General features: G+C 62.1%; 2 protein-coding genes across 7 annotated transcripts in view; one reads left to right on the top strand and one right to left on the bottom strand.

Annotated features, from left to right (window-relative positions):
- Positions 1 to 1,374: 1,374 nt before the first annotated feature.
- The window catches only part of SPPL2B (signal peptide peptidase like 2B), a 37,178-nt gene continuing 11,228 nt past the window's right edge, over positions 1,375 to 27,324 (bottom strand). Inside the window, exons 1-15 of one of the 6 annotated variants that reach the window (XM_067734425.1) lie at positions 17,329 to 17,602; positions 11,427 to 11,546; positions 10,682 to 10,864; positions 10,113 to 10,202; positions 9,374 to 9,513; positions 8,668 to 8,810; positions 8,402 to 8,498; positions 7,455 to 7,571; positions 5,638 to 5,719; positions 4,846 to 4,920; positions 4,704 to 4,766; positions 4,519 to 4,618; positions 4,088 to 4,165; positions 2,538 to 2,698; positions 1,375 to 1,748 (exon numbers count right to left, since the gene is read on the bottom strand). In XM_067734425.1, coding sequence (XP_067590526.1) covers positions 1,521 to 1,748; positions 2,538 to 2,698; positions 4,088 to 4,165; positions 4,519 to 4,618; positions 4,704 to 4,766; positions 4,846 to 4,920; positions 5,638 to 5,719; positions 7,455 to 7,571; positions 8,402 to 8,498; positions 8,668 to 8,810; positions 9,374 to 9,513; positions 10,113 to 10,202; positions 10,682 to 10,864; positions 11,427 to 11,528 — 1,659 coding nt within the window. In that variant the 5' untranslated portion in view covers positions 11,529 to 11,546; positions 17,329 to 17,602 and the 3' untranslated portion in view covers positions 1,375 to 1,520. Of the gene's footprint in view, positions 1,749 to 2,470; positions 2,699 to 4,087; positions 4,166 to 4,518; positions 4,619 to 4,703; positions 4,767 to 4,845; positions 4,921 to 5,637; positions 5,720 to 7,454; positions 7,572 to 8,401; positions 8,499 to 8,667; positions 8,811 to 9,373; positions 9,514 to 10,112; positions 10,203 to 10,681; positions 10,865 to 11,426; positions 11,547 to 16,711; positions 16,837 to 17,328; positions 17,603 to 27,324 lie in introns of those variants that run through there. The other 5 variants (XM_067734423.1, XM_067734422.1, XM_067734428.1 and 2 more) reach the window with 5 other exon arrangements.
- On the top strand, positions 16,868 to 21,658 carry LSM7 (LSM7 homolog, U6 small nuclear RNA and mRNA degradation associated). Its single transcript, XM_067734473.1, has 4 exons — positions 16,868 to 16,939; positions 17,042 to 17,132; positions 19,877 to 19,948; positions 21,410 to 21,658. Exons 1-4 carry the CDS (start codon positions 16,868 to 16,870, stop codon positions 21,550 to 21,552), a joined length of 378 nt encoding a protein of 125 aa, XP_067590574.1. The 3' UTR covers positions 21,553 to 21,658.

The raw sequence follows: 27,324 nt of genomic DNA, 5'->3' as shown, positions 1-27,324 counted from the left end.
CGGCCCACCGAGGGCTTCCCCACAACGTCCCCGAGCCCCGCCCCCCAGCCCCGGCTCACTGCAGCACAGAAAAGGCAAAGACCCAGCCATAAGTATCAAAAGCTGTGTTTAATTATAAGATTCAAACAGAAGCAAGGCAAAAACTGCAAACTGAAACTTCAGGAACTAACATCCTCCTTTGATTTCTTTGACGTTTGTCAAACCAACAAAACAGAAAAAAGAGATTCCGCGCTCTTTACCGACGTACAAAATGGCTTAGAGGAAGGCGCAGTCCCTAGAGGGAGGGCGGAGGTCCGCTCGGGCCTTCCCCCAAGGCTGCCCCGTGGCTGCGCCCTGGTCCCGGCCTCTAAGGCCAGGGGCTCCCGTGGGGCTGGGCAGGTCCAGCTGCTCCAGCCCCGCCCTCCCACCGGATCACCTGTTCTTTTGAGAAACACACAGAAGCAGGTGGGAGACGCCGTCTGTTTTTTTTTAGGAATAAACATCGTTTCTTCCTCGAGAGGCGTGGCTGAGAGGCTGTGAGTCTGGCTGGCGCTGGTATTGTGTGGAATGGACCGTGGTCGCCCCCGCCTGCTGTGTGCAGCGCAGCAGCGCGCAGAGGGACACAGAGCCGGCGTGCGGCGCGGACGGGGTGTTGGGGGGGGGGGGAGCGGGCCGGGGCCCTGGCGATCAGCAGCCCCGGGTGCCTGTCCGGGCGCCGGCTCTGTCGCCAGGCGGTGACACGGGGGCCGGCGGCATCTCCGTCGTGAGGTTCAGAGAACCTTGTCCGTGAGGTAGAAGACATAACGCCAGTTCCAGAATATCCTCCCGCATTCCAGAAGCTCCCCGTCCCCCGTGCTGGAGTTGGAGGCCGAGGTGCGTGCACTGGATAGGGTGCTGAGAGCGTGCGGGTGCCTGTGGCGAGGGTGGGAGCCGAGTTCCCTTGAGCTGAAAGGCAAGATGGGGCCACCGGCCTGGCACCAGCCCCGCCCCCGAGAGAGGCAGTCCGAAGGGCTCGCACCCCAAGAGGCGACACTACCAGAATTTCAAAAAGTCGTGGCCGTTTATTCAAACTTGGAGGAGCTGGACCACAGGCGCTGGGCGCTTCCGGGCGATGGAAGGGCCGGGCGCAGGGCTCGGCGCTCACCACGGGCCCCCAAGGCTGCGGTGGCGTCCAGTCCAAACCCCTGGGGGCCCTGCTGAGCAAAGGCGCCCCTCCACCAGGAGCCAGAGACCCGCCCTCTCCCGGCCCGGACCCGAAGGGAAGCAGCAGCAGGGCAAGCACCAAACTGGGCGTGTCCGCGGCCAACGGCGGAGGTGACGGCCCCGCCCTTCCCGGGGCACCACCGCCGCAGGAAGCGGGGCGCGCGCGGGGTTGGCCTCAGCCGGCCGGGGGCTTGGCAGCCACGCGAGCTCGGAGCAGGGCTGGGGTCCGGGGTGTGGCCGGGCTGGAGCAGGACGTGCGCATCGGCCAGGCCAGAGCACCAAGTTGGGGGCCGCGCGGGTCCAGTCCCTGGGCGCGGGGGCCGAGTCTGCGCCCTCCCCTAGGCCGAGGGGCCGGGGGCGAGGCCTGCCGGACTCTCGGGCTTCTGGGGGGGCGCGCCGGCCCCGCTCTCCTCGGGCGCGGACGACTCTGGGGGCTGCTCCGCGGGCGGAGGGGACGGGGCCGCTTCTTGGCCGGGAGGCTGCTGGGAGGGGGCTGCGTCGGAGTCCGCCTGGGGCTGCGGGCCCTCGGCAGAGGCTGGCGCCCACGGCGACTGAGGTAGGTCCTTCTGAGGGAGGGAGGAGGCCCGGGTTGGTGGAGCCGCGGGGGCGCTCCGGACCCAGGAAGGAGCCGCGCTCGCCAACTGGCACCAGCACCGCATCAGGGCCCCAGGAGGGCCCCACCCTGCCTTCTCTGGCCTGCTCTTCCTCCAGAACCTTCCAGAACCAATCCACCCGCTCTGTAGCAAAGCCAACGCCCGCCGGGAGGGAGACCTTTGGGGACGGGGGCACTGAGCCCAGGAAGCCTTCCCGACTCACCGGGTCACAACAGTCACACCACATGTAAAGCGTGTTCACATCTATGCGAACAAGTTACACACACACCGGAAGCGCTCAGAGCCCCCATCAGGGCAGGACGGGTCTCCTAACAGGGCCCGCTAGAGACCCCGCAGGCCCGGAATGCCCTTGAGTTGCAGGGATACAGCGGTCACCCTGCGCTGCACGGGGAGTGGCCTCTGTCCCTTTCCTCTTCAGTTTCAGACAAGAACAAGGCCCGGCCCGCCCCCTGCCCGTGGCAGAAGCAGCTGGAACCCCAAGTCCAACCAATCCAACCAAATGGGTTAGGGTTAGGGTTAGCAGCAGGGCAGCAGCATCACCCCGAGCCACACCACGAGCACATGTACCCCTCCCCGCCCTGCAGCCACGGGAGCACCACACCCAAAGCAAAACCTTCCAGAGACGGGACACGGGCTGCGGGGTTTAGTTGTAGCGCTAGGAGGTCTTACTCAACTTTAACTCTAGTTAGGGCTTATTAGGCTATTATTTCTCGCAGACATTCATAGCAAACTGGTATTCACCGCAAAGCCGCTGCCCGTCCAGAACATGCCCAGCTCCCTGCGCCAGAGCGCCAGGGCGCAGCTGGTGACGAGCGTGCAGGGCACCAGGTAGAGGAGGGCAGGCTGGCCGCGCTGCATGAGGGCCAGCGCCATGAACGTCACCAGGAGACCGATGCCGTAGGCTGCGGAAGCAGAGACAGGCAGCACGTTACCCTGGCCGGTCCCAAGCTCACCACCCACTGCTCACAGGGGCAGGAGAGGCAGAGCTCGCGCCAGGGCCGTGGCCAGCGGGTCCTCCCCACCCACACCTTCCCGGACGCTGGCAGGCGAGAGTGCACACAGGGGTCAGCAGGGAAAGAGGAGGGAACGAGGGCCCAGCCGCCAGACTGGGGAGCGGAAGCGGGCGGCCGCCATGGGAAGGCCTGGCGTCCCGGGAGCGGCTGGAGGAGCCGCAGAGGTGCCCCAATAGCTCATTTTTGTAAGCCTCTAGTTAGAAAAATAATTTGAACTGAAGTAACGTAGGTACAGAATTAGGAAATCAGACCTTTCATAACTGAGTTGTGACCGCATGAAAGCACTGAGGGGTGAGAAGCGTCTGCATTTCCTGCTCCCCGTTCAGCATAAAACAGCGTGTGTTATTTAGGGATGTGAGTCCAACGTATAAAGACCCCCGCGCACGTAGAGCACAGGGACGGACATACAACACAGCACACACGAGGAGTTAGAGGGGTCGGCCTGAGTGCAGCGGCGTGGGGCTCACTGTACTAACCTTGCAGCCGCACACGTGCAATTACTCCCAGGTGAAGAGTTACAAAGAAAGACACCATTTACTGGCACATCCCCTCCGAGGCAAAAAGCCCCGTCTCCAGCACCTGCGTCTGCTCGGGCTGCCTGCCCTGCCCCTTACCTCCATGTTTCCAAGCGATAGGCTTGTGCAGGGAGAGTTCCCGCTTATCGGCTGTGGACTAGCCACCTGTCCTAAAGAAGTGATTCAACCGAGCCAACTACAGGATTTCAGTGACGGGAACTACAGAACAATTTGACAAACTGTGGTTCACACGGAGAAAAGCTCTGCAGGCGCATCTGGACGAGCTAATCATGGAGTGTGAACCCAGGGGGCAGAGGCGGGGAGCACTTGTCTGGGCCTTCAGGAACCCGGACGCCAACGGCCCAAAGTACGCCGGGAAGGCCAGCCTGCGTCCGCCTGGCACTGCTGGGGGCCATGGCGGGGCCTGCCCTCACCCGTGTCGGCTGGTGGGGCCTGTGCGCTCTGCACCCCTGCTCGTCCTGAAGAGCTGACCCAGCAGGACAAGAGAACTGGTTTGGACATTTTTAGAAATGATTGGACTCAACAGAAAATGAGAAAACATCCCTTTGGTGTAAATGGCTTTAGTAACAAAGGAAACAGAAGACAAAGGAAAAAAGAGAAAGACAAAGAAGACCAAAGAAAAGAGAAACAACGACCACCGTGGAAAGTGACAAGGAGGCCTGTGACGCGGGCACAGGCCTGTCCCCTACCACCCCGCGGCAGAGGACGGGGCACAGCCGAGCCCCCGGGGCAGCGGGCTTACCGATGGTGCAGGCCACGAAGTAGACCCTGGAGGACTGCACCTGGATGTCGAAGCGGTGGCAGTAGGCCACGAGCAGCCCTGTGGGAGAGAGGCCATGGGCAGAGGCCGGGCCGCAGCCCCAGCCAGGCACCGGGGGTTCCCCCGGAGGCACCGTGCGTTCCTCCCAGCTCAGGAGGGAGCTGGCCCGGTGCCACCCTCGACTCCTGGCAGGTAACCAGACCTCCAGCGAGCGCAAACCCCAGCTCAGAGGCCGCCTGGTGGGGGGAGGGGCCCGGAGGGGGACCCTGGGGGCAGTACGGCTGGGACAACGCCTCCGGGGGACCACCTCCCTGGCCCCCAGGCCCCACTGGCTCAGCTCTGCCTCTGCCCACCAGCCCCTGTGGCCTGACACCCCCAAGGGCACCCGGGCCGCCAAAGCCCGGCCCCAGTACCTGGGACCAGGATGTCCCCGAAGCCCAGGAGGGAGAAGGGCCGGTCACACAGGGCCAGCGGCGAGGCGTTGAGTCTGGGCACCTTCAGCACCATGGGGAGCTGGGGAGAGGGGGCAGCGTGTCCAGGACCCGCCAGCCCGCGCTCACTCCGCTTGCTCAGCACCTCAGCCGCGGGCACCACATACCTTCTCGTGGGTGGCCGAGTCTGACGGCCCGGTTGCCACCTCCACCATGATGCTGTTCCCACTCTAAGAGAAGGGGGACTGCGTCAGACGGGGGAACGCGGGGGCCAGGGCGGGGGGGGGCGGGGCGGGGCCCAGAGCCCACCTTGGTCAGGAAGGGCGTGATGAACACGAAGAACACGTCGTAGATGAACAGCACCAGCAGCAGCAGCGTACAGGCCTGGGAATGGGGCGTCCTGAGGGCTGTGCTTGGGGACCTCCACCGGCCCTGCCCTCCACCCCACCCTGCCCAGGGTCCCAGACGCACAGACACTCCCGGACGTGTCCCTGCCTCTCCCAAGGCTCAGAGTTTCCCTGTGGGGACGAAGCCTTTAGGACAAAGTCTGAGCACGGGCAGCCTGACCTTCGGTGCCCTGGAGGCAATGTCAGGCCGGAGGCTCAGGGAGGGCGACTTTCTGATGGGACGCTTGAGAGAGACACAGCCGCAACCAGCCAGCCACGGGTCTGGGCAGGTGACGCCCGGCTTCACGTTTGCCTGTGTGTTTCTAGGTTCCTCCTGCTGGGGTTGGGCCTTGGCCCAGAGTCCCGGCCCGAGCCCTGTGCTTCTGCCCCCTTGGTTTCACCTGGTTTTCCCTCCTCTGTTCACCTCACCAGCAAGGAGGCGGCTCTGCTCCGCGCGCCCGCCCAGGTGTTCCCTCGGCCAGCGGTCACAGACGCTGCCGCCACGCTGTGAGACAACTCTGCACTGATCCTTAAGCCCCGTCCCCAGGAGGGTGGCCAGAGGGACGGATGACCCAAGACTACACGGCCCACACAGGGCCAGGCTCAGAGTGGAAGGCCCTGGGCAGGGCTGCACGGCTGGCGGGCACGGGGCTGACCCCAAGAGACCCCATCCCCTCGTCCGCAGAGCGCCCCCACCACCCCGAGGGGCCCTCACCTTGAACGTGGGGAGGCGGATGGTTTTCAAGGTGTAGAGGCAGAAGGCAATGCCCAGTGCGTCCTGAAGGATCCAAGCCCACCTGGAAGGCAGCGCAGCCACCCTTGGGCGGGGCCTCCACCAAGAACCTCCGCCTGCCAGGCCCCTCCCCCGCCCTGGAAGCCTCAGCGCCAAGTCCAAGCCGCCCAGACGAGCCCAGACGAGCCGCGGAGGCCCTTATGCAGACAAAGGCAGCAGCCGACGTCCTGAGGCCCGTGGGGGGACAGGAGGGGCAGCAATGGCTGGTAGCAGCAGGGGGTGAACCGATCCCCCAACCCTGACGCCACGGCCAGAGAAATGCAGGCGCGTGCCAGGGCCTCTGTCCCTCTGCAGCAGCGGCTCTCCCACCCAGATCACAGCCCGGGGCAGGGGGTGCAGGGCGAGGGGGACCATGTATCCAGCGGATTCAAATTTCTTTAAAAAAAAAATTTTTTTTTTTCTTGGCCGTGCCGCGGGGCTTGTGGGATCCGAGCTCCCCTACTAGAGATGGAACCTGGGCCCTCGGCAGTGACAGCGTGGAGTCCTAACCACTGGACCGCCAGGGAAGTCCCTCAAAAATATCTTTTAAAAAATTTAGAAAAGCAGGGCTTCCCTGGTGGTGCAGTGGTTGAGAGTCTGCCTGCTGATGCAGGGGACGCGGGTTCGTGCCCCGGTCCTGGAAGATCCCACATGCCGCGGAGCGGCTAGGCCCATGAGCCATGGACGCTGAGCCTGCGCGTCCGGAGCCTGTGCTCCGCAACGGGAGAGGTCACAACAGTGAGAGGCCCGCGTACCACGAAAAAAAAAAAAAAATTTAGAAAAGCAAAACTTGTACCCACCCAGCCAAATGCCCCACACTCTCTGAGGAAACAGGGACTTGGGGCCCTGAGGACATCATCTGGAGTCCTGGGAAGCAGGGCGCCACCCTTGCGGGGCCACTTCCGAATTGGGAAGTCAAAGTTGTGTGATGAAGCCCGCGTGTGATGAGGCTCCCCGCTGGGAAATGGCCCCACAGCCGGCCCCGTCCTCCCTGCCCCTCAAGTTACTCATCAGAGCTTCATCTGAGCGCACGAGGAGAACCTCTCTGGGCCAGGGCGCTGGTGAGAACAGAGAAGGTTCACCAAGGCCACATGGGCGCCCAGACATGGCGGAAGCCATGGCCTGTTCTACTTTTATGCGAAGGAGCAAGCCTCCTGGCTTGGATTTAACCGTGAGCGTCCCTATTCTCTTTGTGTACAAAGGACTCAAAATATTTTCATGCTTTCCTTCTGCCAGTTAAATCTGTTATAGCTCCAAACAGCAGCACAGCCAAGAGCGTTTAACTGCCCCGGGAGAAGCTCAGAGAGAGCGCCAGATGGTGTCAGTGACGGCAGGCGGTGGCGCGCTGCCTCGCGGGGGAGGCCCCCCGGCGGGGGGGGGGGGGGGGGGTGTTGGGAGAAGCAGAGCTAGCTGAGCAGGCGGGCGGGCACCACAACGGAGCAGCGGCCGAGCGGCGCCAGGCCACGTCCAGGCTGCCCCGGAGCACACGGCTCGGCGCCCGGGCAGCAGTGCCGGCGGCATCTCATGCCCAGATTGCGATCGCAGATCCCGGGGCACCGGACAAGCCACAGGGCAGACAGGGCCAGGCCTGGACGGCGTGCGGCCACTGCGTCCAGAGCACTGACAGGAGGGCCTTTCATAACCGGGAGCTGGCCCAGCTCCAGGCGCCCCGAGCGGAGGGCTCGGGGAGTCGCAGGGAGGTCACAGCACCCGAGGACAGCTGCACCCACCCCCAGCAGGGCCTCCAGGACTGCACTCACTGGTCCTCGTTCCGGAAGACGCCCCACACCACACTGACGGCCACGCACAGCAGCGCCAGGAGCAGCATGCGGACCTGAGGGCGCTTGTGGAAGTAGGGCAGGCTGTTGTCAGGGACCCTGAGGGCACGCAGGCAGGTGGGGAGGTCAGCGGCCTCTGACCCTCACAGCCCTGCCTCTGCCCAGCACCCAGAGGGTCAGCTCAACTCCTGCCCAAAAGCCCGTGGCCTCCCCATCTGTCCTCCTTCTGTCCGCCGGGCTCTGCTCCCAAGGGCCACCCCTGGCCCTGTCCCTTCCTCTACTTTACCTTATCTGTTAAACTCACCATCCCTCACCTTTTATTTCTAGAAGGGAGGCTCCCAAGGGCAGGGCAGGGCAGGGCAGAGTGGGCAGGGGCAGGGCCTTGGGGGAAGCGACCGGACCTCAGCCAGTCGCTAAGCCGACCCCACCCGCAGGAGCCCTCGTCGGGTGCTGTGACCCCTCTCGCACAGCCCTCCCTGCTCCAGGCCCTCCCCCAAGCCCCCTGAGCCAAGCTTCCTGACCCCGTCGGACCTCGTCTAAACCCTTCCGTTTCCCACCTGCTCCACGACAAGCAGACCAGACCCCTGACCGCAGAGAACCTTCGGAGCCTGGATCAGCAGCGCCGCCCGCCTGCTGTCCCCAGCCGACGTCCCCCGAGGGATCCCACAGGCCCTGAGCCAGAACGGGAGGCCCACCCAGGGGCTGGAGGTGGGGCCCGTGAGCCCCCAGCCAGCACGGAGTGGGCACCTGCTGTAATGCCTGCACCGTGCCAGACTGACCGAGGGCTCCGGAGGGCAAGGGTCCTCGGCCTCAGCAAAGCTGTGGAGCCTCCGGGGGCCGGGTAATGGGAGGTGGGAGCGGACGGGCCACAAGGCAGCAGAGGGGGACCCCCGCGAGCAGGGCCAGGTGGGGGTCGCCCGGGGGCTCACCTGCATCTGCAGAACGGCAGCCTCTGGAGGAGCGGCGACAGGCAGCTGTAGAGGCCCGTGGAGGAGGCCAGGCAGAAGATGCCGATGATGACGTAGACTGCGGGGCGGGGCGGGCGGTGAGGGGAGCCTGAAGGACGGCTCTGTGCCGTACTCCCTGGCAGGGTAACCGCCCCAAGGGAAGGAAGGGGTAGCCCCAGGCCCCTCCTGGTGAGGCCCCTGGACTCCCCCCTCCCCCGCCGCCCTGAGAGCTGGGGCCGGGCACCCACCGAGCTGGTCGTAGAAGTGGTAGAGCAGCACCAGCATGGAGCAGCACATGACCACAAACACGCAGATCATGACGGGCGTCACGTCCACAGCCTCGTCCTCGTGCTTCTCGGGCCCGTCGTCCCGCTTGTGTTTCATGTACCTCCTTGAAAGACAAGAACGGGCTGGGGGACGCCCTACCGGCCGGCACCGCTCCCGGGGGCCGAGGGCCACAGACATGGGGAAGGACAGGCAGGGGCAGCCTGACACAAGGGGTCTGGACAGGCTGAGGGACAGCTTGCCCGGAGGTGACCACTGTCACCTGCCCCGTCGGCCAGTCCCCCATCCCCACCCACCATGTGTACCTGGGGTCCCCCCCGACGGAGCCAGTCCTGCCGGAGGTGGGGCTCCGGTCCCCAGGGCCCAGCTGTGGTGGCCGCATGGGGGCCACCCTGGACCCTGGCCCTGTACCAACCCCACCACCGCCCTTCCCTGGACGGCCGGGGCGAGGTCTCCCGTGGATGCCCCCGGCAGGCTGGGCCCGGGCCGGGAACCCTGAGGGCAGGACAGAATCGTGGGGAGCGGGGCCCTCGGGGCTTTCAACGGGTCTCCTGGGTGTTTGTAGCAGCTGTTTTCCAGAAGGCTCTCTGGGCATGCGGACTCTCGTGGTTACTTGCCCAGCATTATGGCCGCCCATCCGGGACGCACGCACACGCGCGGGCCACTCACTTCCTCACGTCCCGGCTCCCGGCCCAGTAGCCCCCGAGGGCAACGGTGCCCACAGCCATGATGAAGATGATGACCATGTTATAGTCCAGCATGGGCTCCTTGGGGGCGTACAGTGCTGCCCGTACCACCCGGCCGAAAGTCTGCCTCAGGGAACACAAGAGAGCTAAGGTCGGGGGGGCCCACCCGGGGGGGGGCCCACCCGTCCCCTTGCCACCCAGAGGGCCGAGGCTGGCCCACTCGAGGAGCCGGGGGCCGGGAGATCCCGCCTCACCCCACGCCCTCACCCGCTACTCCTGACCCCAGAGAAGCGGGCTCTGCCGGGATGAGCTTCACACAAGGTGGGTGACAGGACCGCGCGTGTGTGGGAACACAGACCCCGCCCCCAGACAAGCATGAGTGAACGAGGGTGGACGTGGCCTGGGAAGCGGCCCGGAGACGGACGGTGGGTCCCTTTGGGGAGACGCGAAGCCTGCAGTGGGGAACCTGGCTATCCCCATGTCACTGTGTGCTGCAGCTCGCCTGCTCGGGACCCGGCTCCCCAAATCAAAGACGCACCAGCCTCTGGCCAGATAGGGCCGGGCCGGGTGAGGGGCCGGGCAGGCCTGAGCAGGGGGTGACACGCAGGGTCTCTGGCATGGGGGAGGGCTGGGGTCACCATTCCTGACGTTCACAGCACTGCGGGCACACCGTCTCCTCAGGTACTGGGCCCAGCTGCAGACAGGGTGGGGGACGAGCCTACCTCGAAAATGTCCAGCATGTCTTTGTAGCTGAGCAGGGCCACGGGAATGCCGATCTCGTCGTACTGCGTCTTGTTGCCTCCTGGGGGGACCTGGGGGAGAGGGGGAGAGGGCGGCTGGATGGCTTAGCAAGGCCCACCCAGGGCGGGGCAGCTCTCCCCGAGGGGGAGGGGACGGAGGAGTCGTGTGTGTGTGTGTGTGTGTGTGTGTGTGTGTGTGTGTGTGTGTGTGTGTGTGTGTGTGTGTGTGTGTGTGTGTGTGTCAGGTGGGAGGGTCACACTGCCTTGAGGGCAGGCCTGCAGGCTCGGCCCCTCCCTCTGTCTGGGGGAGTGCAAGCTCCCCTTCCCTCTCAACCCTGGGCTTGGGTGACGCTGGTCTGCCCTGAAGGGCCTGAGGGAGAGGGTGGCACTGTGGCCCACACCACCTGCTCCTCAGGCAGCGGCCCAGAGCTCCGCCCCAGGCCTTGTCAGAGCCCAGCACCGCCCTGGCACAGGGCCCCTCCAAGGCCACAAGTAGGAAACCCCCGCCCCCCAGGGCCCCCGGCTGCCCAGGAGGGGCCCGGCGGCCGCACCAGCGTCTCCTTGCTGATGATGAGCAGCCCGCGCGCCCCGCTGCCCTGGGCCAGCCGCACTTTCTCGTAGAAGGTGCAGTTCCCCCGCGCCACCAGGGGGATCTGGTTACTGAAGCCTTTGGCAGGGAGGTCGGCCGGAGAGCAGAGCACGGAGGTCGTCCAGTCCCGCACCTGCAGAAGAGACTGCAGGAGGGCGGCCTTCACGTGAGACGCTCCAGGGGAGCCAGGGCGCGCAGCATCCTCGGGGAGACAGGTCGGCGGAGGCCACTGCGGCAACCACCGCCCCTACGCAGCCTCACCTCAAGCCCACATGGTCTCAGCCCCACACACGCGCGCGCACACACACGCACGTGCACAAGCGTGTGTGCACACCCACCCCGAGCACAAGGCAGACGAGAGGGGTACAGGGCGGCGTGTGCTCAGGAACCCTACCCGCCTCTCTCGAGCCCGTCACAAACAGCACAAGGTGCGGGCAGGAGTGCTGGCCTTCGTTCCACCCGCCAAGCCAGGAACTGGGCACCCTGAGTCCCTCTGGGAGGAGTGAGGCCAGAGCAGAGAGCAGAGCATCCAGGCTACCCCAAAGACGATGCCGGGCACAGGCCCTTCCTCCGTCCTCAACGGCTCTCTGCAAGACCCGTCCTCCAGAGGCCCTCGGGAGACCCAGGGGAGGAGTGGAGGGAGGGCAGCAAGCAAGACAGACAAGACCCTGCGTTGGGAGGGGGCTCCCGCGCTGGCCGGTACTCACTGCTTTGCTGAGGTCGAGCGGCAGGTGGGCCCACTGCGGGTTGTAGAGGATGCAGTAATCTTTGCCCTTGGAGCCCCCGGTCTCGGACACCACGTGTACCATGCCGTACTCACAGGCCACCTGGACAGGGGGCAGCAGTCAGAGAGCCGACACAGGGCCGGCCCACGGCACGACCTGGCTTGGGTGGTCCCTCGCTCCGACAGCACAGATGGGATACGACTGTCACATCTTAGGGGGGGACACGATGAGGAGGGCAGGGCCGAGCCTCCTCAGGGAGACCTGGGCGCTGACAGTGGCTGTGTCAGGTCCCCTCCCTGTGGCTCCAGTGGCAGGAATGGGGGAGTCCTCCTGGGACTACAGGGAGAACGAGAGCCCCACGCCACTGCCATAAGGCAAGAAGGGGATGGGGAGTCAGCGGTGGCCCAGCAGGTTCCAGGCTCCCCGACAGGCCCCCACCCAGCGAGGCCAGCAGGCTCAGGGCAGAAATGGGGCGGCGGAGCCCGGGTCACGTGACCAGCACCTGTTGGGCCACAGGCTGGTGGGAACCCCTGGGCCAGAACCTTGACCTTCCCTGCCCAAACGCGTGGCAAGTGGACGGTGCGAGAGGCAGGGCTGCTCTGGGCAGGGGGCCCTTCATGACAGGTGGCGTCCCCACGACCCCAGCAGGGCCCAGGCAGCTGACAGAACCTCCTCCCCAGCACGTCCCGAGCAAGTACAGCAGCGCTCCCGATGGGCATGGGCAGCAGAAGTGCCCGGCTTCCTGGCCCACTACTCCCAGGAGGACGACAAGGCCTCAAGTTCCTCCTGCCCAGGCCCGCCAGGCAGCAGGCTGCTTGTGGAGGGTCCCACAGAGCCCACGTGGACCCCGCCCGCTCTGACACGGAGCAAGGTCGAGGGCAGCCGGCTGACTGCGGAGGACAGGGCGGGCTGGGCACACGGGCCACCGGGGCCTTTGCTCCGAGTGTGAATCCAGAGTGCGGTAGAGGCGCAGGCCCCCGAGTCCTTGGCACTCCAGCCCCTCCGCTGAGGGCAGCGGGGTGGTCAGGACCTGGGAGCGGCTTTACCTACATGAGAAACCAGTATCGCACACGAGCGTCCCCACTGCCTGTTCGTCCCCTCCCGCCTGGACCGCTGCGTCCCTGCCGGGGCTGCTTCCTCCTATAGGCCGGGCTCGGCTACGGAGCCCCCGCGAGGACCTCAGCCCCAGCGGGTCTCACGCCGTCTGGCCCTGGTCTGGGCTGCTCCCTGGGGCTGTGGGACCTGTGAGGGAGGACGGGTCCCAGAGAGAGCCTTGAGCAGGGAGCCCGGCCACGCCACGCCCACAGGGGCCTGGGCCCACCCCAGCCCCTTGGCTTCTTGGAGCTGGAGAGGTCCAACTGGACCCCAGCTCTGCACACTCCGGCTCCTGGGGCCATCCCTCTGTACCACCTGGAGGCTGAGACAGAGACTGCACCCCTCGGTGACAACAGGCAGTAGCCTGTCTGTGCGGGGACAGATCCCCACCCCCATCTGGCCTTCCCAAGGTGCAGGCGGCGGTGCTCCGACTCAGCTGGGGTCCCGAGGGGCCGTGGCCCCAACAGCAGGCCTGGGGCACAGACCAGCTCGGAAGGCCAGGCCCTCTGTGAATGTGTAATGGGGCCCAGCCACTCCAGGAGCTTCTCCCCACTGATCCACATCCGCTGGCGGCGTGGAGAGGAACCGGGGCCCCCACTGCCCCTGCCCAGCGCTTTGGTTTGTCGCCTGGAGCGAGGTGCCGACAGCCGAATGGGCTGCGGGGTGTGCTCAGTGAGGCCATGTTTGCAGGGCACGTGGGCACTGCCACCAGCGCTTGAGGGAGGGAAGTGTGGTGACCTCCCCACCCACCCCTGCCTGGCCAACCTCGTTCCCTCGACCAGAGGCAGGATGAGAAGCCCCCTCTTCCGGGTTCTCCCCACCAGGCTGTCCCCAAGTACAGTGCCCAGCCCTGTGCCCCCACCCCAGGTCAGCCCTGCCCTGCCCCCCACCTTGGGCCACTGCAGGGGTTCTGTGATCCCTCAACCCCCAGGCTGAATCCGGCCCACCTTCTGTGTTTGTCAATAAAGTTTTATCGTAACATGTCTGCCTGGTTGCTGAACGTAGGGTACGGCATATGCTGCTCTCTGCGGAGCCTGGGAGTTACAACAGAGGCTATGTGTCCTGAAAAGCCACAAATACTGTCTGGCCCTTTGGAAAATGTTTGCTGACCCCTGGTCTATGGGATCCGAGTTGCTGGTGAAAACTGTCGGTTGTATAAAATGGGAATGACTAAAAGCATTTGTTTTTAAAAAGTCACTGAGAAGCACAAGGGCACACTTCACAGCTCTCCCCTCACAATGTGCACAACTGGCTTTCTGTTAAGAAATAAGCCTGGGCTTGTATCAAACACCCGAGAACACAGTCTCGCCGTGAATACGGTCTCCTCCCCGGGGAGTTAAAGGGCTAGGAGAAGTTCCTCCGAAGGGCCCAGGGCTGTGAGTGCCCCCCGTTCCAGCATAGCCCATCCCAGTTTGGAGGACGAGAAACAGCTGGGGCTACCGAGGACAGGCTACCTCCCGATGCGCCACAATCATATCGAGCTCAGGAACTCCTAGGGAAACTATGCTTCAAGATGACAGTGAAAGCATCCATGTCACGGGACTTTGAAAGAAGCTAAGGGGTCCAGACAGGGAGCAGTCTTCCTAGGACTTGGTGAATTCTAAAAGGGGCTAATTAGGACCTGGGAAGCTTAGAAAAAGATGTGCAGGCGGAGGGGGCAGTGGAAGGGTGAAGGGGCAGGCGGAGGGGGGCAGTGGAGGGGTGAAGGGGCAGGCGGAGTGGGCAGTGGAGGGGTAAAGGGGCAGGCGGAGGGGGCAGTGGAGGGGTGAAGGGGCAGGCGGAGGGGGGCAGTGGAGGGGCGAAGGGGCAGGCGGAGGGGGCAGTGGAGGGGTGAAGGGGCAGGCGGAGGGGGCAGTGGAGGGGTGAAGGGGCAGGCGGGCGGAGGGGGCAGGCAGGGAGAACACCACTGTGTTCAGATCTGCCAAGTAACAGGCCCCACATGGGCTGTATGTGCACAACTTACAGCAACTGGGCAGGGGGTCCAATCTCTCGCCCAGGGTCACAGAATGGTCGGGAATGAGCTTCGACCTGTGAGCAAGCAGCCTCCCGCCCCGCGGAGAGCTGGCCTTATCGGGGCGCCACCAAGAACCACACACAGGGTTCTGTCCTGGGAAGGGCTGGCCCAGGTGCTCTCCCGCTCGCTTCTACACCCTACTTGGCTCCCCACATTCAGGGTAAAGTTCCAAATCCTCAGCCAGCGGGAATAAAGTCCAAACGTCCCAGCACCCGGCTCCGACCAGCCCAGTCTGCTCCCCTGGACTCCAGCCAGGAGAGGCCACACGTTCAGCCTGCCCTTTTCCCCCTACGCCTGGAGCCACTCCCACTGCTGCTCCCTCCATGGCCTTCCCTGCAAGGGCACCTGAAGGGACTCCACTGGGATGACACCTTCCTCAGGTGTAACCATTGGATTATCCTACACGCCAGCTGTAGTGGACCCTCACCGTCTCCAAGGAAATCATCAGCTCTCGAGCAGTAAGGGGGAGGGATAAATTGAAAGACTGGGATTGACACATACACACTACTATATGCAAAATAGATAAGTAATAAGAACCTAACGTATACACAGAGAATTCTTCTGAATACTCTGTAATGACCTATATGGGAAAAGAATCTAAAAAAGAATGGATATATGTATGTATAACAGATTCACTTTGCTGTACGCCTGAAACTAACACAACATTGTAAATCAACTATACCCCAATAAGAATTAAAATAAATAAATCTATTATTAAAAAAAAAAGCACATCAGCTCTCACACCTCCAGCCCTGCTCCCATCAACTGCAACAACCTTCTGTACCTTCTTGACCTAGCAAACGCCCACTCATCCTTCAGATCACCCCTCAGGCACCTCTGCTTCTGAAAAGCATTCCTAGGCCAACTGCGTCCCTCCTTCTGTGGTGTTCCCGTGACCCTCCACCTACCTATCGCTTGGCCCTCATTTGAAATATCCGGAGAGCTTAAAGTCCCTGCCTCCAAAGGCTCAGACTGCTGGGGAAGATGAGTGAACAGAGCTGGGGGAAGTACAGGGGGCTGGCAAAGCAGCTGGGGAGGGGGCGTCCCAGAGAGCTTCTGGGAGGGAGGGACAGCTAAGCTGAGACGTGAAGCATAACCGGGGAATTCAGGGAAACAGAGACCAGCGAGCAGAGTGCCTTCAAGACACTAGAGCTGGAGAGAAACGGGAAGCTTCCTGACAGCCAGATCACAGAGGCCTCCCAAATGCGCCAGGAAGCCACCAGAAGGCTCCCATCTGGGCACAAGACACACTTTGAAAGGGATCACTCCTGCAGTGTTGAGAATGAACTGGGGATTCAGGGGGACAAAAGTGGCCACGGGAGAACGCCAACCGCCTGGAGCAGAGGTGGGGGCACTGGAGCAGAAGGGTCAAGGTTAACGGCCCAGTCTGTACGGCTGTTGCGGGGTGGGGGGTATTTCCTGAGCTGTGGAACCTGGCGGGGAGAGGGAGGATTTGGAAATAAAAGATGCGCTTATGACAACGTACATCAGCCATTTCCTGGTCGGTCCCCCGCTAGCACTGGAGACCCTGAAGGTTTAGTGACAAACAAGTAACATGCTGCGCGCTCGTGATCCCCTACATCGTTTTGCTGACTCTGCACTGTATACTTATCTTCCTTTTGCAGACTAGCAACGGACGCTCAAAGCGGGAAACTCCCTTGCCAAGGTCACGGGAGCAAAAGATGGGGCGGCGATTCGACCCCACTCCAGGGCTGGGCTCCTGGCCGCTTCCCGACACTACCAGACACTGGGTGCCGCGCTCGACAGTTTACCACAACCACGGGAAAAGGAAGTAGTATGGCACTCAAGGGGAAACTGAGGCTCAGAGAAGGGCAGCCCCCCGGCCAAGGCCACGGAGCCAGAGAGGGGCGTCCCCGGCGGCGGTGGGAGACCCCGAGACGGACCAGCAGGGGCCGGGGCGGGAGCGGGTGACACTGTGGCTGAGAAGGACTTCCAGGCGGGGAAGGGAGACGGGCCGGGGACAGGCCCGCAAGGTCACGACCGAGCCCCGGGCCAGCGGGCCGCCCGCGCGCGGGGCACGGATCCCCTAAGCTGGCCCCAGGCCGGGCCGGGCGGGGTCCTGCGCGGGGCCTGGGTGGGGGGCGAGGGGCCGGGGCACCGCGGCCGGCGAGGCCGGCGGGGTCGGCGCCGCCCTCACCTGGGCCGCGAGGAGGAGGAAGGCCGCCGCTAGCCGCGCCAGCGCCGCCGCCGCCGCCGCCGCCATGTCGCCCGGTCCCAGCCTCAGGCGTCGGCAGATGTTTCCCAGCAACGTGCCGGCGCACCGCGCCACGCAGGCGCCCTGCGTCCGCCGCGCATGCGCGCAGGGCAGGGTACAAAGGGCGCGGCGGCGGCTCCTGCGCACAGCGACGCGGCCGGCAAGATGGCGGTGAGCGTGCGGCGAGGCTGGTGGGGTTGGCGGGGCTGGCGGGGCTGGCGGGGCGGAGTCCGGCTGCGCTCCCCGCCTCACAGAGCTCTGTTGCCCCTGCAGGACAAAGAGAAGAAAAAGAAGGAGAGCATCTTGGATCTATCCAAGTACATCGACAAGACGATCCGAGTGAAGTTCCAGGGAGGCCGAGAAGGTGAGGTCCCTCCGCCCGCCCCCTCCACGGTCCACGAGGAGTAACGGGCGGCGGTACCGATAACGGATGCCTGGGCTGCGCTTTAAGCGCTAGGCTTGGACAACTCGTGCTGGCCCGACGGCGCCGGCAGGTAGGAACGGTTACACCCCTTTTGCAGGTGGGGAAACTGAGGCACGCAAAGGGTCCCCAACCTCACCGGAAGCTACAGTGGCTGGGATTCACGGCTCTGCTTCCTGTGGGTCCTGCCTCACTCAGGCGACTGTCCCAGCTCCTCACGGGTCGTCCTGCACCTGAGGGTTTCTCAGGCTCGGCGCTGCTCACGTTGGGGCCGCATTTTTCTCCGTTGGAGGCCGTCCTGCTCCCACCCACTCGGTGCCAGGAGCCGCCTAGTCGTGACGTCCCAGACATGGCCTAGTGTCCCCTGGGCGGCAGAATTGCCGCAGTTGCGAACTACGGCCCTATGGTCAGTTTCCACCAAGCTGCCTTAAGGGTTTGTTTAAAACAAATCTCGTCTCCTTGTTCACGGTTGTTCCAGGGTAACACGATGAACGTTTTGTACCTGAGTAATGCAGGGAGCTCTCGACTGCTCTGGGAAGCTTTCCCTGACCCCCACGCCTCCACCCCAGGTCAGGCCCCTGTTGTTATAAGTTCCTGGTAGCACTTGTCACAGTTTGCGGCTTTATGCTGTCACTGTGAGGCTTTAACTCTGAATTTGCTGTTGGAGTATGGTGCGAAGACGGCAGGAAGGATGCTGCAGGGTTATGCAGGGAGCCCTGCCCATGGCACAGCCCCAGCTCACTGGCTATGGGACTTTGGGCAAGTTGCTACCCTCTCTGAGCCTCAGTCTCATTTGTCAAAGGTTATTAACTCCACTTACTTCAGTAGTGGCACTGAGATTAAAGTGTTTAAAGCAGGTAACGTGTTTTTCTTTTTTTAAAAAATAAATTTATTTATTTGTTTATTTTTTGGCTGCACTGGGTCTTCGTTGCTGCACACGGGCTTTCTCTAGCTGCAGGGGCTGCTCTTCGTTGCCGTGCGTGGGCTTCTCATTGTGGTAGCTTCTCTTGTGGATCATGGGCTCTAGGCACACGGGCTTCAGTAGCTGTGGTGCACATGCTCAGTAGTTGTGGCTTGCGGGCTCTTGAGCGCAGGCTCAGTAGTTGTGGCGCACAGGCTTAGTTGCTCCATGGCATGTGGCATCTTCCTGGACCAGGGCTCAAACCCGTGTCCCCTGTATTGGCAGGTGGATTCTTAACCACTGCGCCACCAGGGAAGCCACAGGTAACGTGTTTAACAGAGTTCCTGACACTTGGTGAGAGCCGGTCAACATTTTACTTATTCAGCTGCTTCTGAACGTCAGTTTCTTTATTTTGTAAGACAGTGATCCAGACCTCTCCTTCCCTGAGATGTGGATGACTGGGCAGCCTCAGAGGGCTAAAAACACAGCGCCTGCCCGTCTAGGTACCCAATGCAGTGAGGATTGGAATCTTAACAAACACTTGGCACCGTGCTGGCTCTGGGATGTATGAAGAGATGGGGCTCTTGCTTCTCAAGGCGCTAGTGTTCGTTTTCTACGCTTAAACAACATACGTTTTTATCTCACAGCGCCTGTGGTTCCAGACTCTGGGTGCCTCAGGCTCAGGTCTCTGACGAGGTTGCAGTAAAGGAGTGTCTCTGAGAGCCTGTCATCTCAGGCCCAGGGTCCTCTTCCAAGCCTGGGGTCCCCGTTTTCTGCCAAGAGTTGGCCAGGGACCCCCTGGGCTCCTAGAGGCTGCTCACCGCCCCTGCCATGGACTCTGTCTACAGCACTGCACTTCACGTCTTCAAGACCAACAGGAAAATCTCATTTTTGAAATTTCTTTTTTCAGAAAGGGCCCATCCCTTTAACGGCTCACCTATCAGGTCAGGCCCGCCCAGCATAGCCTCTCTTTAGATGTACTGAAAGTCTACCGACTCATGGACGTTAATGAGATCTACGAAGCTGTCTGAGCTATTGCAGCCTGAGCACAGACTGACGTCCCATCGTGGGTCCCGTCCCACACTGGGGTTTTGGGGAGGGGGAAACGCTGGCTCTGTCTGAGCGTCCTGCCCGCCTGCTGCAGCGCCCCTGTCCTGGTGAGGAGGGCAGACCCGCGGGTGCAGGCTCGCTGCCCGGTTGGGGCCAAGTGCCTGCACGTGTTACTGGATTTGTCACTCTCCGTAACCCCGTTAGGTGGGTGCCTTCACGGTCTTTGTTCTGCAGGGGAGGGTAAGCAGGAGAGGAAGAGGGCCAGGGCGTCGCCCTCAGGCGGGGCTGGTGGACCTGTTCTGTAGGACACCACACAGGAAATATTTTCAGCTGCGCCGGCCAGATGGTCTCTTGTCGCGGCTACTCCACTCTGCCATTGCAGCAGGAAAGAAGCCACAGGCGACATTGAACAAATGAGCATGGCCGGGTGCCAGTTAAACTGTTTACAAAACAGGCGCAGGCAGACTTTGCCGACTGTGTTGTGGTGGCGATGGTTTTGGGGTCCGCTGTCACTGCTCCCCATCCGGGAGCCCTTCCCTTGCTTCCCCCGTGGTCTCCCATCTGTCCCGTCCCTGGAGAGGCTGCTCCCACACCTGCATCCGGCTGGGGAGGCCCCTCAGCGGCGGGGGCACCCCAATCTCACGTGCTGACACCCGGGCACAGCTCGCATCTGCCCAGGATGACCATTGATCTTACGCCTGTCTGTCTCTCTTCTCTTCTCGGTGATTCCGACAAGCCAGTGGAATCCTGAAAGGGTTTGACCCGCTGCTCAACCTCGTGCTGGATGGCACCATCGAGTACATGAGAGGTGAGTGCAGCCCGTGGGGCTCGGAGGCGTCCTCACTGGGCCTTCCTTACTGTTTGTTGCAGAGCTGCTCTGCCGCCGCCCAGCCGCTGTGTGCACGTGGTGCCTTGTGGATCACGTGGCTGACAGATGTGTCGGATCTCCCGCGGTCCCGGCGAGGCTCAGCAGACCATCGTCTCAGGACTTGGTATTTTCCGGATCCAGTCCTCACAACACTGAGCCCCCGCTGGGGCTGAGGCGTGCCCAGCGGGGCTAGAAAGATGCTGCGCCCGCCGTGAGAGAGCCGGCTGCCCTGTGGCTCGTCCTGCCCCCTTATCTCCTGCTGTCCCTGTGTGTTAACCCCCGGCTGCTGACGGAGGGCCCCCTCCCCGTTATTCCCTGTCCCCCCAGGTCCCCAGACCCTTCGCATGGTGGTCAGGCCAGCCCTTGGCCATCAGCCAGCAAGTTCTCCAGCTCAGCCTGACCGTAGCATGAAGGGGACCGCAAGGCCTAGGAGAGAGGGGGTGTCTTTTCTGGGAACTGTCGATGTTGAGACACATGTTAGTCTGGTGAAGAGTTAATGGAGCCACACAGAAGTGTCAAAGGGCCCCCAGGGAGAGGCCCTCTTTGTGGGGAAGCGACCCCGTGGGGCCTCTTGCTTTGCCCTCGTCTTCCCTCTTCGCACTGAGTCTGCCCAGAGTCCCCCCCGCTGGGATCCTGGCCTGGCCTCCTTGGGCGGATGACTTTCTGGAAAAGGACAGCCTCACCTCGTGGGGCTGCAGGGAAAAGCAAGGGAGCTGGGGTGTGCCACGCGCTTAGACGGGCCCGGGCGGAAGAGCCCTGGAGGCAGGGCTGCTGTTCCTGCGCCAGAGGCCGCTCCCACCTGGGCCCGGGCTCGCTCCTTAGCTGAGTCTGCGCCCTCTTCTCACCCCCAGAACGGCCCTGGGACAGAGGCCCTGACGCATGCACACGGTTCCGGGAGGGAGGGGCAGGCTTGGCCAGCGGTCATCCTGCAGGGTCTGGGAGTGGGGAGGCACACCCCAAGTCGGGCCTCCCCAACTCGCCATCGTGCAGTAACAGTAATGGAGGCCTCGCCGCCGTGACCTCAGGAGAGCTTTCCTCGGCGTGCCGTCACTTCCCCGGGTCCCTCGCCCCACTGTGAACAGCCCGTTGGCACGGGGGTGAATGGTGGCCCCGCAGGGCTTCCGAGATTCTGCAGATGGGGTTTTTCTCTGCCGCCCATCTGAGAACTCGGTCTCCGCTGTCCCCCGGGCCGTGTCCTCATTGTAGAAGGAGGACAGGCTGCACGCGGCTATTTCCAGAGCTCTTCCTGAGCCTCGTGGTCCGTCTCGGGGAGAGGCTGCCAGCTGGCTTGCGAGTGGGGCCCTTCGCCTGCCCTCCCCACCCCCCCACCGCGGACCCATCTCCGGTCCTCCTGGGCCTCTGAGCCCGCACCGCCTCATCGCCGCCCCTCTTCTTCTGCAGACCCTGACGACCAGTACAAGCTCACGGAGGACACCCGGCAGCTGGGCCTGGTGGTGTGCAGGGGCACCTCCGTGGTGCTCATCTGCCCGCAGGACGGCATGGAAGCCATCCCCAACCCCTTCATCCAGCAGCAAGACGCCTAGCGGCCGGGGCCGCCCCTCCCCCAGGACTCGGGCCACCCGTAGGAACGGAACTTTCCTTTTTGTATTGCTTATGTTTTTGTTTTCTTTATAAAATTGCAAACCTCAAGTGTCCAGGAGCCCTGGACTCTGGCTTTCAGCCTTGGTGTTCTGGCAAGACCTGGGCCCCAGGGATGCGGTCCATCCAGCAGAGTTTGTGCGCCGTCTGGGGTCCAGGCCCAGGGCTGGGGGGCTCGGAGGTGACTGAGCGTGCATGGTCCAGGTGAGGGCACGGGATGTGGAGGCCGGAGCCTTTGCAGAGCCCCCCTGGGGCCACAGCCCATGCAGACCCCCCAGCCAGCCTTCTCAGCGGCAGGCCCTGTCACTTAAATGCCTCTGTACGCCGGCCCGAGTGGTCCCCCAAAACCGGGTCCTTCTGTGTCACATCCCCGCAGAGCCGTGACCTCACAAAGAACAAACTGGATGGAGCCTTGCTGTCCGCCCGGTCCCACGACCTCCTAGCCCAACCTGCTTCCCGCCTCAGCTCAGAGGACGAGCCCACCCCTGCCCCTCAGCTGGCGACTCCGTGGGCCATGATCCTGAACGTCCCCATGCCCGCCCTCAGGAAGCAGGGCTTTCTCCTGGCCCCATTTCCTAAACCCAGTGTCCTCGTTAGGACCCTACCTCCACAGCACCGTCTGCTGAGAGCAGGCCATGTGTATGCTATTTGTAGGAGTGCTGGGCATGTGAGGACGAGCGGGGCCAGGAGTGAGTGGGAGTTGTCCTGGCGGGAACTGTAGACCAGGGCCCCTCCACCAACGGCTGGCGACACACAGGAACCCACCGCACAAGGGGACCCGGCTGGATGGCCCCCACGCTACCTGTCCGTCGTTTACACCAGATAAACTGAAAGCAGCTGGCTTATCGCGGGGATCTGAGCTCTGCTGTGGCCCTGCTGCCGGGGATTAGTCGTGGGGCCGCGTCGCCAAGCCCCGTGTGCTCATCCCTCCCGGCCCGCTTCCCTGCCAGCTGGCGGCCCTGCCTCATGCAGCTCCCTCATCAGAGGCCTCAGCCCCAGCAGCTGGGCAGCGGGGCGCCTGGGCTAGCTGGGGTCACAGCCCCGGGGGAGGCTGTGCCAGAGAACATCCAACCCGCCGCGTCCTGCTCTTGGGGGCAATTCCCGTGCCCACTCAACAGCCGGGGGACTGCGACTCCGGCGGGGGGGGGGGGGGACACACGGTGGAGGGACCGAGAACCTGGGCACCAGTGCCTCTGTTCTCTCCACACACCCAGCCTGCCCTATCTGAGGCTGAGACACAAAGGCTGAGACCCAGATCTTGGGGTCAGAAGGCCCAGGGGTCCGGACCCCAGGGTGGGGTGGGGTGAGGGAGCAGTGAGGGCTAGAGGCTAATCAGACCTCGTTAGAGCCCCGGGGCAGCCAGGGGCCAGGACAGATGGACAAGGACACCTGGCTTTCCAGCTCCCAGCGTTGGTTGCACAGAAAGCAGGGCTTGTCTCGGGAGCCTCTCTGCTCCATCATTACAGCCCTCAAAGGCTTCAGACCGCTCTCCACCCACCCCTCACCTCCCAGCCTATGAGCGCAAAAGTTCTCTGTGACCACAAAGTCAGGGGCCCCAATCTCCTTCTACCACTTGCTGTGTGGCTGAGGGTGAGTGTCCCAACCTCTCTGAGGTCCCATTCCTTCTCTCTTAAGCTCAGAAAAAGTCATCCAGTATCCACTCTGTGGCCGGGCACTGGGCTGCTGTTGGACGGGGAGTTGGTTAAGAGCACAGATCTTTGTGTTCAAGTCTGAGGCTGAGAACAAGATGCTCCGGGGGCCCAAGAGAGGGAGACCCTGACCTCCTGGGGGCTCAGGCAGAACTCCCCAGAAAGGGGGGTAAGATGAGCTTGTTCCACTGGACCGTATCCACCCTACAGAGTCACTATGACCTCGTTTGTAAAAGACCGTAAATAACCTAGCTGCCCATCACTGGGGGATCTGCTGGAGAAACTCAGTTTCCTCTGGCCAAATATCAATACAAAGCAACTTTTTGCAGAGAGGTAGATACATCTCTTTGTGCAGCCACTAATTCCCTGCAGCTTCCCTCGCAGGAGGGGGAGTCTGTTTCTCCACCCTTCGGAATCTGGGGACTTGGTTTAATGGTAAGAATACGGCAGGAGTGACGTGGCATTCAGAGCTTAGTTTGCCAAGAAGCCCTGCGGCTCCTACCTTTGTCCTCTTGGAACACTGCCCACGGGTGGCCGTGTGTCTGAGGCCTCCTGAGTTAGCCCAGGTGACACTGAGCCCAGCAGAAGAACTTTGCTGCCAACCCACAGAATCATGAGGAATAATAAATTTTTATGCCCCTACGTTGGGGGATGTTTGTTACGCAGTGACAGGTCACTGAGACTTGCTGACATACAAGTGTAGCATGTGCGTGGTGTAACACCATTTTTTTGAGATGATGCTTATTAAGAAGATCTTATGTTTCTATGATTTTAAATATATTGAGAAGGATCTAGAAAGATCCTGCTGACCCAGGATTGAAGATGGTGATGAAAGGGGGATGTTAGCCTATCCTTAACATTTTAATATTTCATGAAGAGAAATTTAATATTTTACAGAGTGTTATATTGAAATTTTAATATTTTACAAGGAGCCTGAGAAAGAGAAGGCCAGAGGCAGATAGGGAGACGCAGGGCAAGACTGAGGGAGACTAGGAAAGGCAGACAGAGGCGGAGACTAGAGAAGGAAGAGGGAGAAAAGAGCCGGTGACACTGATCCCGCCCCCTCTGCCCCCTGGCCCCCGTATAAATCCCTGGCATCCCCGGCCGGCCAGCCCGCCAGCCAGCCCACCATGCCGTCCAGAGGCTCCCCGCTGACCCCGGCCCAGTTCCCACCCTTTCAGCTCCCTGCCCACGGTCAGCGCGGGCCTTGGAACACCGGGGCGGGGGCTGCGGCCATCGGACGGCGGGGAGGGCCGGTCCTGCTCCACGTGCCCATGGTCACCACAGCCCACAGCTTCCAGGTGCTGTCTGCCAAGGCCCCCGCTCCGGGAGACGTCGCCAGAGGCCCCGGCAGGCCCCACCTTGAGCCCAGACCAGGATCCCACCCCACGGCAGATTCCAGAGTCTTCTGAAGGCGGACGGGATCTTGACATTGCTGACGGTCAGCCCTGCACCTCCCCACAGCTGCCTTGTCCCCAGAACAGCTTCAGCAACAGGCTGGGCTGACGTACACCTTCTGGTTCACTCAGCCCCCCACCCCAAACCCTTTCCTTATCCCCATCCCCAGATGAGGATGCTAAGGCCCAGAGAGACTGAGCAACGTGTACTGGGTCACACAGCCGGGATCCTAACTCAGGGGGCGAGCTGCCCCCCACATCCCTCCTGTGCTCTGAAAGCTGTCTCGTGGGTGAGAAACAGGCCCAAAGCTAGGTGGGTGGGAAGCAAACAGGGGAAGGAACCGCCTGCCCACCTGGCCCCAGGAGCTGGGAGGAAACAGCTTCCCCCGTTCTCACGGCCAGGTCTGGTCCTGCCACCCACAGACCTGGGGAGCCCTCATCTCCACCCTGGAGCACCAGTGATGCCGCAGAGCCCTGCAGCCCCCCATGGCTGGCCAGTGAGGCAGGAGAGGAATCCAGTTCCGCCTGGACTCAGACGTGGATGTGGATGTAAAAGGAAGAAGCTTTTGTTGACTTTGCAAATGGGGTGGGGGGGGAGGGGTCTTGGATCCCTGGGGCTGTTGGATTGTGACGCCCCGGGGGTCTGGCCCTCCTGCTTCTCGCTTCCTCCCCAGCTCCAAGCCCGAAGCCCTCACTGTCCGCAGGAATAGTGCCTCCCACCCCGCCCCATCCGCTCCATCAGACCGAGAGCTTCTTGGCTCTGATGTGCAATATATGTCCTCCGCTGAAAAGCGCATGTCTTTTCATGCTCTCTGCCTGTGTTCAGGGCCCAGGTCAGCTCCTTGACCCACCCCGTCCCGTCCCCAAGCCATGCTGACTGGAGCCTGCAGGGGTCAGGACTCACCCAGGAATGAAGAGCCCAGAGGGAAAACAACATTCCTGGCTGAGGGGGCTGACCAGGAGCCTGGGATCCAGGCGGATATGCCTTTGGGCCCCACCCTGTCGCTAATTCCTGAGTTCTCCTTCCCCACCTCTGTGCCGCCCCCGCCCCCGCCCGTCTCCCCCAAAGCACCAGATCCACACCCACTGCGTGTCTTAGAGGAACCCCAAATTAATGTGCCCCAAGCTGATGCTCCCCATTCCGCCTGCCACCTCCCCAGCCTTCCTCATCCCAGGATCCATCTCCACAAGTCCCCCGCTTGCCCAGGCCCCAAACCTTGGGGTCACCCTTGACACCGCCCCCCCCCCCCCCGCCCGCCCCATGCATCCCATCCGTCAGCAAGTACTGACAACTCTACTTCAGAACTTATCCCGAAGCTTTGAAGGGACAAATAACACCAATCCAACCTCGGACACCAGAGGAGGAAGGAATATTCCCCACCTGTTATATGAGGGCAGTGTAAGCAAAACCTGTCAAAAACATTGCAGAAAAAGAAAACCACAGACCAACATCCCTCACGAATACAGATGCAAGGACCCCTCACCAAACATCACCAGATTGGATCCAAAGGATTGCACATCGTGACCACCAGGTGGTCATGGCCAGGAACGCAAGGTGGGTTTAACACTGGAAAATCCATCTATGTGATTCACCACATCGACAGAATAAAGGAGGAAAAAACCCATGACCACGTCATAGCTGCAGAAGAGGCATCTGACAAAGTTCAACACCCATTCAGGTTAAAATCGTGGCAACTAGAAATAGAAGGGAATTTCCTCAACCTGATAAAGGGCATCTGTGAAAAAACTGACAGCTAACATCACCGTAAACGGTGAAAAAACGAACGCTTTCCCCATAAGACCTGGCCAGGCTGGCAAGACAAGGACGCCCACGGTCACCTTGGACATTGTACTTGAGAGCCTGAACAGTGAGATAGGACAGGAAAACCAAATCAACGGTGAGTGTTGGGAAAGAAAAACTAAGATGGGCCCTATTTGCAAAATCGGAAGCTGCTGCAAGGTTTACTTGCTGAATGACAATTACCTGCTGAAAGTACCTGCTGTGATTCAGGCCCCAGCACCCCTCAGCTGGATCAAAATGGTACCTGCCCCAAGGCTGGAGCACTGTGGGGTCCCCGGGCTGAGGCCAGATTGGTCAATTTGTCAGTTCAACCAAAAGAGAGCGGGGTTTTGGTGAGCTCCATGGGGTGCACGTAGGGAGGCCCCGAGGGCACTGTTTCTCCGGTCGTACCAGGGACCTACACTTATTTGGGACTCTGGGACTTGCCGACTAGGGCCTGCCTTGCACAAGAGGCTAGTGTCAGTTCGAGGCCCCCCACTTGACCACACAGAATGGCTGCAGAGGCCCCAACGCCACGTCTGGGCATGTGGGCTTTGCCCACACCGGGCCCTTTGCCGGCAGGCCTCTCCCACCCTCTGGGACCCTCAGAGCTTGTCCTGTGATGTTTGCCTTACAGTCTGGCTTTGGGCCCCTTTTTGTGGCGGGAGCCGCATTTGGGGACCAGCATCCCCATGCACAGCCCGGGAAAATGCTGACTCAGTAAATAACACCAGCTAACCAACCACTCAAGGCTGTTTACCGTGGATGGGGCAGACAGACTTGTGAATCATACAGTCCTGTGTCATCCTCCCAACAGCCTCGAGGGACTGCTTGCTATGATTCCCACATTACACATGAGGTTCCTGGGGCTCAGAGAGCTTAGGTCATTAG

The sequence above is a fragment of the Pseudorca crassidens genome, chromosome 3, assembly GCF_039906515.1.
Source record: "Pseudorca crassidens isolate mPseCra1 chromosome 3, mPseCra1.hap1, whole genome shotgun sequence".
NCBI lineage: Eukaryota > Metazoa > Chordata > Mammalia > Artiodactyla > Delphinidae > Pseudorca > Pseudorca crassidens.
Note: the sequence above shows the minus strand (reverse complement) of the source record. Positions and strands in the feature narration are given on the sequence as shown.

Coding starts and splice junctions, on each gene's coding strand:
- LSM7 (XM_067734473.1), top strand. CDS start 16,868: ATGCGCGCAGGGCAGGGTACAAAGGGCGCGGCGGCGGCTCCTGCGCAC. Junction 16,940..17,041: donor ACGCGGCCGGCAAGATGGCG/GTGAGCGTGCGG, acceptor TTGCCCCTGCAG/GACAAAGAGAAGAAAAAGAA. Junction 19,949..21,409: donor CACCATCGAGTACATGAGAG/GTGAGTGCAGCC, acceptor CTTCTTCTGCAG/ACCCTGACGACCAGTACAAG.